Source organism: Cebus imitator, unplaced genomic scaffold, assembly GCF_001604975.1.
Source record: "Cebus imitator isolate Cc_AM_T3 unplaced genomic scaffold, Cebus_imitator-1.0 Scaffold122, whole genome shotgun sequence".
Classification (NCBI taxonomy): domain Eukaryota; kingdom Metazoa; phylum Chordata; class Mammalia; order Primates; family Cebidae; genus Cebus; species Cebus imitator.
Genome location: NW_016107437.1, coordinates 2,291,427 through 2,310,722, shown reverse-complemented (window position 1 = coordinate 2,310,722; position 19,296 = coordinate 2,291,427). Strand labels below are relative to the sequence as shown.

The following is a 19,296-nucleotide window of genomic DNA, read 5'->3' as shown; positions in this document are numbered from 1 at the left end:
ACACAAAGAAAGAAAGCTTCCAGCAATTTTGAGTCTTTTTTACTATTCTGGCCTGTTGCTCTTGTTCTTTTCAGAATTATAAATGTGTTTGTCTGGCTGTTTGATCTCAAAGCAATGCTCAAAAGTGGCAGGGTCTCGAAGTCCCAGATCGGATGTGACCACATGAAAGACAGTCTCAATAAAGGGGGAGAGGTGGGGGGCAAGGTCTGAATTTCCAGAAACTGGGCCCCACCCGTCCTTTAAAGGTCATCAGAAGAAAGCTCCCGTCCTCCCATCCCCCACACTTGTATGACTTTTTAAAAATGCAACTTCCTTGCTTTGGGAGGAGAGGCTGTGGTTTTGCAGGAATTGCACTGCTGCTCAGTTCAGTCAGTGCCTCTTGGAGGTTTAGGATGCCCCAGGCCTTATTTTCCCTCAAAGCATTTCCTTGGCAATCACGGCGAACTGGACCAACCATTCTACTTGAGGATTTCTTTACACACTGGCGTTTTCTAGTATTGTAAGTTTCTATATGAGTCAGTCTTCATCATAAATCGTGGAGGTCAGTCTGGGGCTGTGATGGTTCAACCGGATGTAGGTCCCTCCAGAGCCCCAAGGTGCCATGTCGTTCCCTTTGCTGGAAGTTTTGACAAGGCCAGAAGCAGATGTCGGGGCTTCCTGGGGCCATCTGGGAGGGATGTCAGCCAACTTCAGAGGCGAGCTGGGACTTCTGCATTTCTGTTCCTGTATGTTGGAGGAAACTGGCAACACGCCGCAAACCACTTTACACCTGACGTCAGCCTCGGTGTTAAACCCGAGCTTGTTTTCACAGATGCCTCCTGCGATCTCATTGCACCCCCTCTGCCTTCCTGCTCCTGTGGCCTTCTCTGCTTTGCTTCTTGCTCCTCTTACAGACCTTCTGTCTCGTCTGTCTTTTCTGAGGCTGGGCACTTCCCCTTCTCTATAATCTTCTGTGACTCCCATGGCTCATAGCTTTGCTGTGTATTAGGAGCAGAAAGCAGGCTTCATTAGGTTATTTAAAACTTTTCAGTAGCCACTTTTTTTCTTTTTTGAGATGGAGTCTCACTCTCTGCCCCAGGCTGGAGTGCAATGGCATGATCTTGGCTTGTGGCAACCTTTGCCTCCCAGGTTCAAGTGATTCTCCTGCCTCAGGCTCCTGGGATTACAGGTGCCTGAGGCAGGAGAATCACTTGAACTTGTAACTGGGATTACTGGTGCTCACCACTACACTCGGCTAATTTTTGTATTTTTAGTAGAGATGGGGTTTCGCTATGTTGGTCAGGTTGGTCTCGAACTCCTGACCTCAAATGATCTACCCGCCTCAGCCTCTCAAAGTGCTGGGATTACAGGAATGAGCCACCGCACCTAGTTGTCATGATTTAATTTATTTTTGAGACACAGTCTCACTCTGTTGCCCAGGCTGGAGTGGAATGGTGGGATCTCAGCTCACTGCAACCTCCGCCTCCCAGGTTCAAGCGATTCTTTTGCCTCAGCCCCCTGAGTAGCTGGGATTACAGGTGCCTACTACCATGTCTGGCTAATTTTTGTATTTTTAGTAGACACAGGGTTTCACCATGTTGGCCAGGCTGCTCTTGACCTCCTGACCTCGGGCAATCCACGTATCTCGTCCTCCCAAAGTGCTGGGATTATAGGTGTGAGCCATCGTGTCTGGCCTCTTTTTTATTTATTTTATTTTATGTTTTTGAGACAGAGTCTCATCCAGGCTGGAGTGCAGTGGCACAGTCACGGCTCACTTGAACCCCTGGGCTTATGTGATTCTTCCACCTCAGTCTCCCAAGTAGCTGTGACCACAGGGGTGCACCACCATGTCTGGCTAATTTTTATTCTTTTTTTGTAGAGACGATGTCTTCCGGTGTTGCCCAGGCTGATCTAAACTCCTGGGCTCATGCTATCCACCTGCCTCAGCCTCCCAAATTCCTGGGATGACACATGTGAGCCACCACGCCTGGCCTAGTAACCACATATTAAAAGATACAAAGTAACAGATGAAATTAACAATACATTTTATTTAACTCTATATATCTAAGCTGTGATCATTTTAATATGTCAATATAAGAAATTATTGGCCAGGCTCGGTGGCTCATGCTGGTAATCCCTGCGCTTTGGGAGGCCGAGGTGGGCGGATCACCTGAGGTTGGGAGTTTAAGACCAGCCTGACCAACATGGAGAAACGTCTACTAAAAATACAAAATTAGCCGGGTGTGGTGACGCATGCCCGTAATCCCAGCTACTCGGGAAGCTGAGGCAGGAGAATCGCTTGAACCCAGGAGGCGGAGGTTGCGGTGAGCTGAGATCACGCCATTGCACTCCAGCCTGGGCAACAAGAGTGAAACCCTTTCTCAAAAAAAAAAAAAAAAAGAAAAAAATTATTGAGATATTTTACATTCGTTTTTTCCTGCTAAGTTTTGAAACCCAGGGTATATTTTATATTGACATTCCATCCCAAATTGAATGCTAAATTTTCATCAAAAACATTTTGGTCTAATCAGTGTTCACCAAATTTACTTTTGAAAAAGTAGATTCGTCTACCCAGGTTGTCCCAGACTTACATAAACACTTCCCAATCATTGAATTGTTAGTTTTTAACATTTAAGTTACTTAAAGTTAAATACAAGTAAAAATTCATTGGCAAATAGATGAAAAAAAGCTAAGAAAAAAAAATTCAGTTCCTCACTCACACTAGCTAATTTTTTTGTTTTCTTTTAGAGATAGAGTGTTGCTCTGTTGCCCGGGCTAGAGTGCAGTGACATGGTCATGGCTCACTGTAGCCACCACCTCCTAGATTCAAGTGGTCCTCCTACCTCAGCCTCTTGGGTAGCTGGGAACACCAGGGTGCACCACCATGCCTGGCTAATTCTTTTCATTTTAAAAATATTGTAGAGACAGGGTCTCACTATGTTGTCTAGGCTGGTCTTGAACTTCTGGGCTCAAGAGATCCAACTCCCAAGAGGCGTTGACCTCCCAAAGTGCTGGGATTACAAGTCACGAGCCCCTGTACCCGGCTGCAAGATACATTTTAAGTGCCCACCAGCCCTACATGACAGGTGCTGCTATATTGGGCAGCATATACAGACCATTTCCATCATCACAGGAGGGTCTGATAGAATGAAGTCTTGAACACGTGTTTTCCGAGGAACTGTACGTATTTTCTAAAACACCGCCCCAACCCATCTTTACTTACTGACTTTATCGTGTTCACTCCCCCCTACACCTAATTTTGTTTTGTTTGTTTGTTTGTTTTTGAGACACAGTCTCGCTCTGTTGCCCAGGCTGGAGTGTATTGGTGTGATCACTGCTCACTGCAGCCTCAACCTCCCAGGACTAAGCAATCCTCCTGCCTCAGCCTCCTAAGAGCTGGGATTACAGGTGTGTGCCACTACACCTGGCTACTTTTTTGATTTGTTGTAGAGACAGGGTCTCACTATGTTGCCCAGGCTGGTCTTAAACTCCTGGACTCAAGAGATCATCCTGTCGCGCCCTTCCAAAGTACTGGGATTACAGGCATGAGCCACTGTGCCCAGTCCTTTTGTTTTAGAGATGGGGGTCTCGCCATGTTGCCCAGACTAGTCTTGAGATCCTGGGCTCAGGCTGTCTTCCCACCTCGGCCCTGCAAAGTGCTGGGATTACAGGTGTGAGCCACTGCATCTGGTCGCTATTTCCACTTGGAGGTGAATGCTCTTCCTTTGGTTCTGCCAGAGGTCTCTTCTTTGGGGCTTGGTTTAGAGGCAGGGCTTCCGAGAAAGACTCTACGCTTCTCCCTGCAGTGGGATTAATTGCTGCCTCGGCTTCCCACGAGTTCTAGAAAATGAGGCAGACAGTGTGGGGAGAGGGGAGAGGCGGCTAGCCTGTCCAAGCCCTGGGCTGTGGCTCGCTGCCCTGGAGCCTGGTTTCCCGTTTCTCCCGAGACAGGTTTGAATGGCTCTGCTAAGGCAGCCTGAAACCTGCCCAGTTAGAAAAACAGCCACATACAAAGAACAGCACTGTGTCTGCCTCCAGCTGCCCCGTGGCTGCTGGAGCATCGAACGTCAGACAGAAGCACACTCCGGGTGCAGGGTGAAATTCTAGGCAAGCAGCAGGTCTGCCAGGGCTGGAGGGAAATCCTTTCTTTGCCCTCACAAAACAAAATGTGTGCCTGGCTACTCTGGTGCTCATTTTTCAAGATGGGAACTGGAGTCTATGTGTATTTCCTTCTTAAAAAGCTGTAACACACAGGCTGGGCGAGGTGGCTCACACCTTTAATCCCAGCACATTGGGAGGCCAAGGCGGGAGGATCACTTGTGCCCAGGAGTTCAACACCAGTCTGGACAACAAAATGAGACCTACCCCCGTCTCTAGAAAAAAATAAAAATATTAGCCGGGCGTGGTGGTGCATGCCTGTAGTCCCAGCTATCTGGGAGGCTGAGGCAGGAAGATCACCAGAGTCCAGATGGTGGGGGCTGCAGTGAGCCGAGATCGTACCACTGCACTCTAGCCTGGGCAACAGAGTGAGATCCTGTCCCAAAAAAATAAAACAAAAAACAAAACTATAACATACATACAAAAAGGGATATACATCTTCATTGAACAGCTCAGAATTTTTCAGACTGAGCATACCTCTGTAACCAGCCCCCAGATAGAAAAAGAGAACAGGACCTGCCCCCACAAAGACCCCCTCATACCAGATTCTTCTTCCTCTCCCAAGAGCAAGTGTCCCATGGACTCATTTTGCCTATTTTCTGACCTTTATTTGAATAGCATCATGCAATGTACATTTGGTGGCATCTGGCCCGTTTGCTATTTCTGATAGTTTGTGGTTGTTTTTTGAATGCCTTTGTCTTTTCTGTTACCTGAAAACAGTGAAAACCACAGTGGTTTTTAAAAAGACGAACAGCAGCACCAGATATGAAAGATAGGTCATTGGTAATGGTTTAAGATGTGAAGAAGAAACTGCCCATATTGGGTTGATGTTTCCACTTGAGATTTTCTAGGTTTTGGTGATTTTGGGTAGTAATTGTTTACTTTTTGATTTTTATTTAGGGAATCCCTTAAGATAAGAATTCTGAGGTCTTGAAGGGACAAGAACCCCCTTCCTGGCTTTTGGACAAAGCTGGATAGAAGTCATTTTCTCAGATTTTCTGTTTGCTAGAAAGAAAATTGAAGACCTGGGTGAGAAAGAGAGAGAGGCAGAGATCAATTTTATTTCTTATCTGGTATGTTCTGTTTCTGTTTCAGGTAAAATGTCGGTTCCAGGACCTTACCAAGCGGCCACTGGGCCTTCCTCGGCACCATCCGCACCTCCATCCTACGAAGAAACGGTGGCTGTTCACAGTTACTACCCCACGCCTCCGGCTCCCATGCCTGGGCCAGCCACGGGGCTTGTGGCAGGGCCCGATGGGAAAGGCATGAGCCCTCCTTTGTATTACACGCAGCCAATGCCCGTCCCCAATAACAATCCAAGTACGTGTGGCCTCCTAGGCCCCCCTTACCATTCCTGGGTTGTCCACCCTGAGACTCAGGAGAGTGGGAATCAGGAGAGTGACCGAAGGGACTCTGCCACAGCATAAGTGAAGTGCCATTACGTTCCAGTTTTCCCCCTATACCTTGAAGTTTCACAAATAGTCATTTAGGTTCCGTGTTGGTGAGGCTCATGGCTTTTCCATAATAAAGTATGGTTTAGGATCTTTCCCACTGTTATAAGTAAAATTTCGATGCCGAAAAAGAAATAGCACTCAAAGATACGTCCTCTCGGCAAGGTAGTTTACTTCAATAGAAGGGTGCGGGCGAACGGACGGAGCAGTGATGGCCACCGCTTGGACAACGGGGTGGCGGGGTACTTATGCCTGACGGGGGTCATCCCTACTGCCTTGTCGTCCCCTACTGACTAGGGTTAGACTGCACGAACTAGACTAATCCCACTGAACAGGGGTCCGAGCTGGATTGGCAGGGTGGGCATTTGGGCAGGAAGGACGGGTTATGGGCATGGATGAGTCAGAAGGGGGGGTGGGTACAGATGTGACCTACCGATGAACCAGTGGAGAGGGTTGTTTACTGGAATCACAAGGAAGTTAAACTTTAAAATAGAGATTTAAAGAATAGGAGAGCTGGACATACTGACATACTGATTCTTTGAAGAGAACCTTGGGGTTCGCTAGAATGCCATCATCACCGCATACGAATCTTTAGGCATGTCTCACGGAGGCACAACCCACTTTCTTCTGAGAATGGGGGTTTGTGGTCTTAAGGGCCCCCACCCTTCCTGCTGAGGTCTGGTGTAGAACCTCTGCCTCCAGGCCAGAGCCAAGATAGGAACAGGGAGAAGAAAGTGTCCGAGCAACGTGTGACTGTTTTCACGCTAGCTTGCCCTCAATGCTACTTGCTCTTTTGCTTTTGAGCGACTGCCCTTCGGTGCGTCCTTCCGCCCAAGGGTTCCCCGGTATGTCGCTGCTTCAGCATCACGAGCAGTTTTGGGAGAAATCTTTAGCTCAGAGGGGGCCCGTGAATCAGACTGCCTGGGTTCACCTACCCTCTTGTGCCTCAGCTTCCCCATTTGTAAAATAGTTTTCATCGAGTACCTATTTACCGCTCTCAGTGGGGTGTTAACACGAGAAGTTCTGTGTGCCACATGCAGAGTCCTCATTCGATAAAAGTGAACTCTTATTGTTGCGTTCAAGTTATAGGACCCCTTGAGCTGGAAGAGGATGAGATAATGACTTTAGACTCTTAGACCATGCTGTGATCAATAAATAACTTACTCTTTTCTTTTTTTTTTTTTTTTGAAATAGGGTCTCACTGTGTTGCCCGGGCTAGAGTGCAGTGATGCAATTATAGCTCACTACAGCCTGTATCTCCTGGGCTCAAGTGATCTTCCCACCTCAGTCTCTGGAATAGCTAAGACTTAGGCATACACCACCACACCTGGCTAATTGTTACATTTTTGTAGAAACGGGGTCTCACTATGTTACCAGGTTGATCTTTAACTCCTAAACTCAAATGATCTTCCCACCACGCTTGGCCTCCCAAAGTTGATAATCCTGTTAACGTGAGCCACTGAGCCTGGCCCGAGTAACTTATTCTTGAACCCCAAAAACACTTAATAAAATGTGTGAACTGGGCATAGTGGCGTACGCCTGTAATCCCAGCTACTGAGGAGGCTGAGGCAGGAGGATCACCTGAGGCCAGGAGTTCAAGACCCGCCTGAGTGACATAGTGAGACCTTGTCTCTATGAAAATAAAATTAGCTGAGTGTGATGGCTTGCAAATGTAGTCCCAGCTACTTGGGAGGCTGAGGAGGGAGGATTGCTTGAAGCCAGGAGGTTGAGGCTGCAGTGAGCTGTTATTGTACCCCTGCACTCCAGCCTGGGAGACAGAACAAGACCCTGCCCCTAAAAAAATTTTTTTAAAAATTAATGTAAATGCTAAAGTATGATTCAATACTACTTTTCTGGAAGGAGGGTCCTTCTATGAGTATTTCTAAGTTTAGTTAACTCTAGGCAGTAGTTAATTTCCATTGGTTATGTAAATGGCACTCTAACAACATAAAAAGGAACAGAAGGAAGTCGCTTTGACAAAAATACGAGCTTAACAACTGAAGTGCTTGATGATTTTCATCACCTTGGATTCTCTTCCTTTTTTTTTTTTTTTTTTTTGAGACAGAGTCTCACTCTGTTGCCCAGGCTGGAGTGTGGTGACATGATCTCAGCTCATCGCAACCTCTGCCTCCTGGGTTCACGTGATTCTCCAGCCTCAGCCTCCCGAGTAGCTGGGACTACAGGCACGTGCCACCATGCCTGGCTAATTTTTGTCTTTTTAGTAGAGATGGGGTTTCACCATGTAGGCCAGGCTGGTCTTGAACTCCTGACCTCAGGTACTCCACCGCCCTCAACCTCCCAAAGTGCTGGGATTACAGATGTGAGCCACCGTGCCAGGCCTGGATTCTCTTCTGGTTCTTGTGAATGTCCACACATGTTTTCACTTAGCCGTTTCTTCCTAGCATTATTTCATATTTCATTTCTTACATCAACACAGCTCACAAGCTTATTGTCTTACAGAGTTGGCCTGCATTTCCCAGCGTGGTAAACTTCCCCTTTATCATTGGGTGCCAGAGATTATCAAAGGATCTGTGTTTATCAGGAGCTGCTAGACACAGTGTGAGACTGGTTAAAATTTATTTATTTACTTATTTATTTATTTATTTTTGAGACCAAGTCTCGCTCTGTTGCCCAGGCTGGAGTGCAGTGGCGCTATCACGACTCACTGCAGCCTCAAGCTCTCAGGCTCAAGTGATCCTCCCACCTCAGCCTCCTGAGTAGCTGGGACTACAGGCATTCACCACTCTGCCTGACTAATTTTTATAGTTTTTTGTAGAGATGAGGTCTTGTCATGTTGCCTAGGTTGATCTCGAGCTCCTGGTCTCAAGTGATCCTCCACCTCGTCATCCCAAAATGTTGGGATTATAGGCGTGAACCCCCATGCCCAGCCCGCCTTGTATGAGGCTGAATCATACTCGGTGGATAGATGAACCCCGATGTGTTAATTCATTCGTCCGTCAATGGACACTTGAGTTCCTTCCCCTTTTGGCCCTCCTAGATAGCGAAACGATGACCACATGCTATGAACATGGATGTACAGATAGAATATTTGCCGGCATCCCTGCGTTCCCCTCTGTTCTGTAGCGAACGCTGTGGCCTTGTTTCCTGAGCAGCCTGTGTTTGCCCCTCTCCCTTCCATCAGTTGCCATGCAGACGGTCTATGTGCAGCAGCCCATCTCCTTGGCGGACCGCCCCGTCCAGATGTGTTGTCCTTCCTGCAACAAGATGATCGTGAGTGAGCTGTCCTATCACGCCGGTGCTCTGACCTGGCTGTCCTGCGGGAGCCTGTGCCTGCTGGGGTGAGTCTGCCTCCTGTGTGGCCCTAAGATCTCCTGCCCTTCTCTGTGGGTGCTGCGGGCGGTGGCGGGGGCAGGGGGTGGTTCTCAACTGGAGCATAGTGACATTGTGCCAGACAGTTCGTTCATTCTCTTTCTTTCTCTCTCTCCCCCTTTTGCTTTCTCTTTCTCTCTTTCTCTGTCTTTCCTTTTCCCTTTCTTTCTCTCTCTCTCTCTCTCTCTCTTTCTTTCTTTCTTTCTTCTCTTTCCTTTTCTTTCCTTCTTTCCTTCTCTTTCTCCATTTCTTCCTTTCTTTTTCTTTCTCTTTTTTTTTTTCTCTCTCTTTCTTTCCTTTCTTCCTTTCCTTCTCTTTCCCTTTCCAGAGGAGTCTTGCTCTGTCACCCAGGCTGGAGTGCAGTGGTATGATCTCGGCTCACTACAAGTTCCACCTCCCAGGTTCAAGCGATTGTCCTGTCTCAGCCTCCCGAGTAGCTGGGACTACAGGCGCCCGTCACCGTGGCTGGCCAATTTTTGTATTTAGTAAAGACAGGGTTTCACCATGTTGGCCAGGCTGGTCTCAAACTCCTGACCTCAAGTGATCTGCCCACCTTGGCCTCCCAAAGTCTTGGGATTATGGTCGTGAGCCACTGTGCCTGGCCTTTTTTTTTTTTTTTCAAGATAGAGTCTGGATTTGTTGCTCAGCTAGAGTGCAAGGCGTGATCTCTGCTCACTGCAGCTTCCACTGTCCAGGTTCAAACGATTCTCCTGTCTCAGCCTCCTGTGTACCTGGGATTATAGGTGCACAACCATGCACCATGCCTGTTTTAGTAGAGGTGGGATTTCACCACATCGGCCAGACTGGCCTAGAACTCCTGACCTCAGGTAACCTGCCTGCCTTGACCTCCCAAAGTGCTGGGATTGCAGGTGTGAGCCATTGCGCTTGGCCCAAGACATTTTTTTTTTTTTTTTTTTTTTTTGAGACGAAGTCTCACTTTGTTGCCCAGGCCGGAGTGAGGTGGCACGATCTAGGCTCACTGCAACCTCTGCCTACCGGGCTCAAGTGGTTCTCTTGCCTCAGCCTCCCAAGTAGCTGGGATTACAGGTATATACCACCATGCCCGGCTAATTTTTTTGTATTTTTAGATGGAGTCTCACCATATTGGCCAGGCTGGTCTCGAACTTCTGACCCTCAGGTGATCCACCCACCTCAGCCTCCCAAAGTGCTGGAATTACAGGCGTGAGCCACTATGCCTGGACCAAGACATTTCTTTGTTGTAAGGGCCATCGTGTGCATTGTAGGATATTGAACAGCATCCCTGGCCCCCACCTGCCTGACGCCAGAAGCACCGTGTTCCCCAGTGTTAAACTGACCAAAAATGCCCCCTGGGGGGCCAAGTCATCTCCGCTGCTCTTAAGCATATCCGCCCCCAGAAATGGTTCATCTGGTCATTTCTTCTTGCTTATCTGCTGAAACCACTCCCTGCATGGAGGGATAAGCTTCGCAGCTGCTCGCAGCTGTGTCTAGGGCAGTACCCTGAGGGATTCCGTTTTCTTCTAGAATTTCATGACCTAAATAATAATGTTTGCTCGAGCCTGAGAGAAGCTTTAAACAATCTGTATGTTAAAATTCTTCAGAGAAATTACTTCAGGACTTCTTACCCTTTTATGACCTGAAGTATTTTTCCCATTGCCCATGCAGGGGAATTACGTAAATAGTTATGTCGGCACCAAGGGTATTATGTTTAAAGAGATAATAGTTTCTGTTCTGGGAGAAGAATCTGAGAAACAGTTAATTTTTTGTTTCCCATAAAGCAGGTACAAGTAGGTTCCTTATTCCTGGCCACGTGAGCCACTCAGAAAACCCCTGCGGGCTCTGTTCTTTTCCTTGAAGGAAATGATTGTGAGTTTCAGGAGCCTCACGCAAGTGGCATGTTCCTCCACATTGTCCTTTGGTGACTTGAGGCTGAGAAGGAACAATATTTCTCTTCCTAACTTCAAAAAGAGGCTCAGAGTCCTGGAGAGTTTAGTTAACTTCCTTGAGATCATATATTTAATAAAGAAGGAAGGAGATGAAACAGCTCTCTGGGCACCTGATTCCCTCTCTTGCCCAAAGGACTCTGCTGTTAGTTGCTGTTTTCATTCCGTGGGCAGAAAATTCTAAAAAAAGAAAGTCCATTGCCTCTGGATATTTGTCTGAAAATTAATTTTTGTCTTTGAAATCAGGGAAAGACGGAATCGAAACTTGTTTGGCCGGGCTCAGTGGCTCACGCCTGTAATCCTAGCACTTTGGGAGGCCGAGGCAGGTTAATCGCCTGAGGTCAGGAGTTCGAGACCAGCCTGACGAACATAGTGAAACCCCATCTCTACTAAATATACAAAAAATTAGCTGGGTGTGGTGGTGGGCACCTGTAATCCCAGCTACTCAGGAGGTTGAGGTAGGAGAATTGCTGGAACCCGGGAGGTGGAGGTTGCAGTGAGCCGAGATCACGCCATTGCACTCCAGCCTGGGCAACAAGAGCGAGACTCCGTCAAAAAGAGAAAAAGAAACTTACTTGTTTTGTTTTGTTTCAGACTGAGTCTTGCTCTGTTGCCCAGGTGGGAGTGTGGTGGTGGGATCATAGCTCACTGCAGCCTGACCTCCTGAGCACATGCAGTCCTCCCGCCTCAGCCTCCTGAGTAGCTGGGACCATAGGTGTGTGCCACCATTCCCAGCTAATTTTTAAATTTTTTGTATGTGGAGGTGGGGGTCTTACTCTGTTGCCCAGACTGGTCTTGAACTCCTGGACTCAAGCAATCCTCTTGCCTTGGCCCCCAAAAATGCTGGGATTATTGAAGAATAGAAACTTACATTGAGTATTAGCCTCTGCCCATCTGGCTTTAGAAATTGAGCCAGACTTTCTTTCCATCCCTTTGTTCCTTCCTTAAACATGGTACAGTGGGTTCAAATCCTGCCTCTCACTTGCTGTGTGGCCATAGGCAAGGGACTTTACCTCTCTGTGCTTCGGTTTCCTCATCTATAGGTGGCAGGTGGCGGGGGGTCAATAACGCCCACCTCGGGGGCTGCTGAGGGTAAAGGTGTGTGTGCTGCCTGGAACTGTGACAGCACCTGTAAGCCACAGATTAGGATTCCCACTGAGCAGACTGACCGCCTGCCCTTGTGTGAGCTCTGGAAAGTTGGGCAGTAGGAGGAAGTTTCTTTCATTAGATAGCTTCCTCATGAGAATATTTCCAAATTCTGCGTTATGTAAAGCAACGTCTTCCTATAAAAGGTTGAGTTTTAACTACGTTTTCGGCAAACACTGCTTGTCAGACTGTGTGAAATTCCTGCCTGTGTGTGCCGATGGTGGATTATGTAGGTTAAGGGGCGTTATTTGGGGGATTCTGTTTGGTTGCTCTAAGAAGCAACCTGTCCATATGGAAAAGAGATTAGGAAGACGGGGGTTGGTAAAACGGCCCGGCAGCCAGGTGCCTGTTTTAAGTTTTACGGGGACACAGCCACGTCATTGATTTTTGGATTCTCTGTGGCTGCCTTCTCATTATAAGGGCAGAGTTGAGTAGTGGCAACATCAAGATGACGTATGCATCGGGGCGTGTGGTGGCTTCCACCTGTAATCCCACACTTAGGGAGGCAGAGGTGGAAGGATCACTTGAGGCCAGCCGTTCAAGACCAGCCTGCACAGCATAGCGAGACCCCATCTCTACAAAAACAAACAAAAACCAGCAACAAAAAGACTAAAAGATATTCTGTCTGTCCATTTGCAAAAAAAGTTCACCAAGCCCGTCTAAGACTTTGGAAGATTCCCAAATGACCCAAGATTTGAAATAATGCCCAGAGGGGCTCTGTCTGTGGGAGGAGCCTTGGCAGTGGCTGGCATGGTAATTTCTTAGGGCCACTATCACAAATTACCTCATACCTAGTGTTTAAAACAGCAGCCATTGACTCTCATAATTCTGGAGGCTAGAGGTGTAAAATCAAAATGTCAGCAGGGGCCGGGTGCAGTGGCTCACCCCTGTAATCCCAGCACTTTGGGAGGCCAAGGCTGGTAGATCACTTGAGGTTAGAAGTTTGAGACTAGCCTGGCCAACCTGGTAAAACCTTGTCTACTAAAAATACAAAAATTAGCCAGGCGTGGTGGTGTGCGCCTGCAATCCCAGCTACTCAGGAGGCTGAGGCAGGAGAATTGCTTGAACCCGGGAGGCAGAGATTGCAGTGAGCCGAGATTGTGTCACTGTACCCCAGTCTGGGTGACAGAGCGAGACTCCGTCTCAAAAAACAAACACAAAACACCCCAAAACCAAACAGTCAGCAAGACCACCCTCCCTCCTAAGTCTCCAGGGGAGAACCGTTTTTTCTGCCTCTTCCACTTCTGGTATGTCCAGGTGTTCCTTGGCTTGTGGCCTCATCACCCTAATCTCTGCCTCTTTTTTTACATCCCCTTCTGCCCTCTGTCTCTCTCTGTGTGTCCTCTCCTCTTCTTCTAAGGTCATTGAGTTTTGGGGGTCCACCTGGGTAATCCAAGATGATCCCATCTCAAAATCCCTAATTACACTGGCAAAGACCCTTTTTTACAAAGAAGGACAAGAACCTGTGTTTTTGGAAGCGAGCGTCCATCCTGCTGTAGTCAGTAACGTGCTCCCTGTGTCTCTCTCTCTTCTCCCAGGTGCGTAGCGGGCTGCTGCTTTATCCCCTTCTGTGTGGACGCCCTGCAGGACGTGGACCATTACTGTCCCAACTGCAAAGTTCTCCTGGGCACCTACAAGCGTTTGTAGGACTCAGCCAGACGTGGAGGGAGCCGGGCGCCGCAGGGAGTCCTTTCCACCACTCATCCAGCTTCACGCCTGGTGGAGGTTCTGTCCTGGTGGTCTCACCTCTGCAGGGGGCCCACCTTCATGTCTTCCTTTGGGGGGAAAATGTCACAAAACTAACCAACCTCCAAACCCCAGAAATTGCTGCTTGGAGTCGTGTGCATAGGACTTGCAAAGACATTCCCCTTGAGTGTCAGTCCAAGTGTCAGTTCTGCCACCCTGTGACCCTGAGTCCTCCCATCTAACTGTGATCATTGCCCTATCTGAGTCTCTTCCTGTGATCTGCCATCAGTGGCTCTTTTTCCTGCCTCCGTGGGCCTTTCTGGTGGCGGTCTCACACTGAGAAGCCACAATTGCCTTATTTTGGAGGCTGTTCTGCCTGGAGCTTGGCTGAGGCAGCCTTCAGTGCCTACCAGTATCTTACTCATCTCGTCCCATCCCTGATGACAGAGATCTTGCCTTACAGACTTTACAGGCTTGGCTTTTAGACTCTACAACTGCAGACTTCATTAGCACACAGATTCACTTTAATTTCTTAATTTTTTTTTAAGTACGAGGAAGAGGGGCTATTAACACCCAGCACAGACATATCCACAAGGTCATAAATGCATGCTAAAAAAATAGGGCTGGATTTTTATCACTTCTCCGACCCCCCGGTTTCTCTGTGTCAGACCCTCAGCACCCCTTTCCATGCAGGGATTTTTTCTCATAATTATATGAACGGTTTTTATTACCTCCTTTTGGTCTGAAATACTTTTGAGCAGAATTTCTTTTTTTTGTTTAGACAGAGATGGGGTCTTACTATGTTGTCCAGGCTAGTCTCAAACTCCTGGACTTAATCAATCCTCTTGCCTTGGCCTTCCAAAGTGCTGGGATTGCAGACATGAGCTACTGTGCTTGGCCTAAATGTAATTTTAAGAGGAGGATTTATTAACATTTTCTGTAATCGTCTGATTGGTGTCATTTTCCCATTTGTCCATGTAGTCTCACTTAAAAAAAAAATACATAAAAAGACATTGATAATTTCATCCTCTGCCTTTACTTGGGGATAATGTGGTTTTTAAACACCTTCTTCATGGAACTCTGAAAGTGGGGTCCCTTTTGGGTCCTAGCGATGGGTTTTGAAAGATAAGGGAAAACACGTTTTGAGCATGTCTGGGTACCCTGGTGCCAGAACACTTGGGAACCAGAACTCTTTCAGAGGAATCTAAAGTCTGATTTTAGTTTTCAGAGACACGGTTTGTTGTAAAACATCAGAAGACCTGATTTCTAGGACTCAAGCAGCAAGCCAGAATTCTAGGTCAGCTTCTGTGTTGTCTTTGAAGTCAAGAAAAAGCTGTGCTCGACCTTCACGAGTCCCCGATTTGATAATAATTAAGCATAGGGAACTCATGTGAATACTGCTATGTAGAAATAAAACCTAGATCTTCAACGCACATCTGTATCTTGGCTGAAAATGATCATGGTAACTGTTGATCGCCCTTATTTTATGTGATGTTTGGAAATTTCCAGTAATTATCATTTTTGCAATGATTATGGATACCACGTAGTCCTTTGGTGTTACCTGCTTTTGAAAAATAAAGTCTTTGGTTCACTCGGTGAACTATTTATGATTTCTTTGGGTGTGTAGTAAGGGCTCTCATGTTGCATTTCCAGCTGTTGTTACAAAGAGCCTTTATTTGCTCGGTAACGTTGAAAAATTCTTCCCGATGAAAAACTTCAGACTTGCTGAATATCCTGCCCTGTCAAGATGACCGATGTTGAGTTGGGCGGATTTGCTAACGAGTCAGATTTGAACATGCGGCTATTGGAACCCAATAGGCGTCATTGATGGTGGCAAGCCATAGCTTTCAAGTTTTAATAAAATGCACAGAAGAGAGCCGTCCTCATTCATTCTCTGAACAAAACATGCTTTGTGAGATGCTAAAGAGAGGGTATTGTAACGTGTCAGGAATATGAATGCCGCCTTCCCCCTCCTCTGCTACCTGATGAGACGGCTTCATTTCAGTAGGTGCAGGGAAATACTGTCATCTTGGTGGGGCTTACATTGTCATTTAAACCCTAAATTACAGTCTTGAAAATTCATTGCTGCTTTCCAGATCTTGATTGTGCGGTTTTGAGGCCATGCATATTTAGCAGTTTGGCTCAGATGGTGGCATATACATGATCTCAAGCTGTTATTAATTACACATGCAAAGTCTTCAAAACAAGAGCCCTATTTCAGGATCGTAAAAACATGTATTACACGGAACTTCCACGTCAGATGCCTGGAATGCGCAGCGTTGGAGATTCCATTTTATTGTTCAAAGTATGGGCTTACGTATTTTTGCAAATTAAAAGGCTTTTTTGTTTTGCCACTTTCTGATGGGGACTTGAGGGTGTTACAGACACTGGTTCACATTCAGTGGATGAAAGGGCTTTATACGTACCTACTCGGACCGCAGAGAGGAATTTTACCAATCTGATACCAAAAGTGGCTGCGTATCTTATATTCTGCTGTGTCCATCTAGGCGAGGGGGAATTCTGAGAAGTGTTGGTTTGTGTCCTAACAAAACTATTCAGCTACTGCATCTATTGAAGCCAGACGTAAGCACATGATCCTTGCTGACCGCAGCATTCCCCATGAAAATGTTTTCTCTGGGACAGCTAGCCTCCCAGTTGCTAACGAGAGCACCTCTGTTGGATATTGAACTATGTATAAACGTGGCTTCGTGTACTCACACCTTTGGCCTTGGTTTTCTCCCTAGTGAGAGCCTGTTGTGTTTGGGATGCTAAAATCTTTCTCTGACCTTCTGGACTGAAGATTTCTGGTAGGAGTAAATCTAGACGTTGGAATTTTACTTGCAGAATTCGGATTTGCCTTTTGGTCCCTTGGTCCCCTCCTCCCTGTATGACTCAAATGTTTACAATGAGTCGCCTGTTTTTTGCAGGCACATGATTGAATTGGAAGTAGATCTAGCAAGGGCCATGAAAGAGACATCAAGAGTAGTGTTTTTTGTTTGTTTGTTTTTTTGAGAGGGAGTCTTGCTGTGTCGCCCAGACTACAGTGCAATGGCATGATCTCAGCTCACTGCAACCTCCTCCTCCCGGGTTCAAGCAGTTCTCCTGCCTCAGCCTCCCAAGTAGCTGGGATTAGAGGCACCTGCCACTGTGCCCAGCTAATTTTTGTATATTTAGTAGAGACAGGATTTCGCCATGTTAACCAGGCTGGTCTTGAACTCCTGACCTCAGGTGATCTGCCCATCTCGGCCTCCCAAAGTGCTGGGATCACTACAGGCAGGAACCATCACACCCGGCTTTTTTTTCTTTTTTAATCTAAGAATTTTAAATAAGATTCTGGAGCTTAGATTAAAATGAAATAAATAAATAGGTCACCACCAAGTATAGAGTCTAGTGCATGTAACCACTTTATAACTGCTCTCTGCAGTTTTAAAAAGATGGCTTCCCAATTTCCCCCCTCCCCTCCCTTCCCCCCTCTCCTCCTCTCCCCTCCCCTCCCCTCCCCTCCCCTTCTCTCCTTGCTCCTTCCCTCCCCTCCCCTTTTCTTTTGTGATGGGGTCTCTCTCTGTGCCCAGGCTGGAGTACAGTGGCACAATCGGCTCACTGCAAATCTCTGCCTCCAGGGCTCAAGTGACTCTCCTGCCTCAGCCTCCCGAGTAGCCTGGACTGCAGGGGCATACCTTTGCGCCTGGCTAATTTTTGTATATTTAGTAGAGACAGCTTCACTGTGTTGGCCAGGCAGTTGTCAAACTCCTGGCCTCAAGTTATCTGCCTGCCTTGGCCACCCAATTGCTGGGATAACAGGCGTGAGCCACTGTGCCTGGCCTCAGCATCTAAGTATTCTTAAAGCTCTTAGTACTTCAGTGTCCTTTAAGTGATCCTGGCTGGTTTCCCAAATGGGCAAAATCAGTTTAGTGGGTTTGTCAAAAGTCACAGTGCCTCACTTAGTGCATCACTCATAATAGATGTAAGTATTATTTGTAAAACTTTTGGGTATATAGATGTGTGGGTTGGGTGGGGGAGGTCACAGTGTAAAGTCGGTGTGAAGGGTAACATCTGGAAGCCTCTGGCTGGTGTCTGGATTTCACGTTGCTTATCATCGGTTAACTCCTGCTGTGTCGCAGGCATTGTGCAATTGGGGTAGAAAGTGCGACCCTGTCTAGGAAGAGTGAACAGCGGGCTTAGTGCTGCCCTGCCAACATTTCTTCCCCCTTCCACTTCCCTCCTTCCTTTTTTCCATCTAAAATTCGCCTAGTGTAAAAGTACATAATTAGGTGGCTCGTAGTACATTCACAATGTTACGAAACCATCACTTCTACCTAGTTCCAAAACATTTCCATCAGCCCAAAATAATACCCCATTCCCATTAGCAGCCACTCCCCGTTCCCTCCTCCCTGCAACCCCCTGGCACCCATCAGTCTGCATTCTGTCTATGGATTTACCTATAGTGGGTATACCGTATCAAGGGAGTCGTAGAATACGTTATCTTTGCGCCTGGCATCTTTTGCTGAGCATCACGCTTTCAAGGTTCATCCACATGGTAGCAAGGACCAGTGCATCATTCCTTTTTGTGGGTGGATCATACTCCATTTCGTGGATAGACCACAATTGGTTAATCCACTCATCCCTTGATGAATATCTGTTGTTTCTAGCTTTTGGCTATTGTGAACAATGCTGCTGAGAACATTTGTTTACAGGCTTCTGTGTGGACATACGTTTTCAGTTCCCTTGGGTGTATGCCGAGGAATGCAGTTGCTGGGTTATAGAGTAATCCCAACTGTATGGTTCATTTATTTATTTTCTGAGACCTAGTCTTACTCTGTCACCCAGGCTGGAGCACAGATACGATCTCGGCTCACTGCAACCTCCACCTCCCAGGTTCAAGCGATCCTTGCCTCAGCCCCCTGAGTAGCTGGGACTACAGGTGCATGTCACTACGCCTGGCTCACTGTGTTGCTCAGGCTGGTCTCAGAAGTCCTGGTTTCAAGTGATCTGCTTGCCTCAGCCTCCTGAGTAGCTGGGATTACAGGCATGCGCCACTACACTTGGCCAATTTTTAAATCTTTTGTAGAGTTGAGGTCTTCTATGTTGCCCAGGCTGGTCTCAAAATCCTGGGCTTAAGTGATCCTTCTGCCTTGATCTCCTGAAGTGCTGGGATTACAGGCGTGAGCGACCGTGCTTGGCCTTTCCGTTTTCACGCAAGGTCTTTCTTTGTGGTTGCATCGGTTTGCCTTTCCCATATTTGTTGTTTGTCTAACTAAATGGACTCCTCATTTTATTTTCCACCTGCCTTCTGTCTTATAGTCTTAAATCCGTTCAGGCCTTTATCCGTGACCAGATAGTGTCCATATGTGTACATGTGAGCGGGGGTGGTCTGGGTGTCTCCATAGCTGTGTGTGTCTTGGGGGCTGTGTATGGGGGGGATATGAAGGAGTGTGTGTATGTGTTGGGGGGTCTGGGGGTCTGCTGTGTGTGTGAGCTGGGCTCTGGGTGTCTCCGTAGCTGTCTGTGAGTGTCTGTCCGTGTGTGTGTGTGTGTGTGTGCACATGCACACGTATCTGTGTCTCCGGATGTGTTTGTAGGTGCATGGACAGTCGGGAAGGGGCTGAGCTGCCCGGAGCTACATG

At 47.3% G+C, this 19,296-nt stretch overlaps 1 protein-coding gene across 2 annotated transcripts in view; it reads left to right on the top strand.

The window, feature by feature from the left end:
- Window positions 1–15,548, top strand: part of LITAF (lipopolysaccharide induced TNF factor) — a 41,649-nt gene extending 26,101 nt beyond the window's left edge. The window contains exons 2-4 of one of the 2 annotated variants that reach the window (XM_017539986.2): window positions 5,233–5,457; window positions 8,731–8,887; window positions 13,525–15,548. In XM_017539986.2, the coding sequence (XP_017395475.1) occupies window positions 5,238–5,457; window positions 8,731–8,887; window positions 13,525–13,633 (486 nt within the window). In that variant the 5' untranslated portion in view covers window positions 5,233–5,237 and the 3' untranslated portion in view covers window positions 13,634–15,548. The remainder of the gene's footprint in view (window positions 1–5,232; window positions 5,458–8,730; window positions 8,888–13,524) is intronic. The other variant, XM_017539987.1, reaches the window with a different exon arrangement.
- The last annotated feature ends 3,748 nt before the right edge of the window (window positions 15,549–19,296 follow it).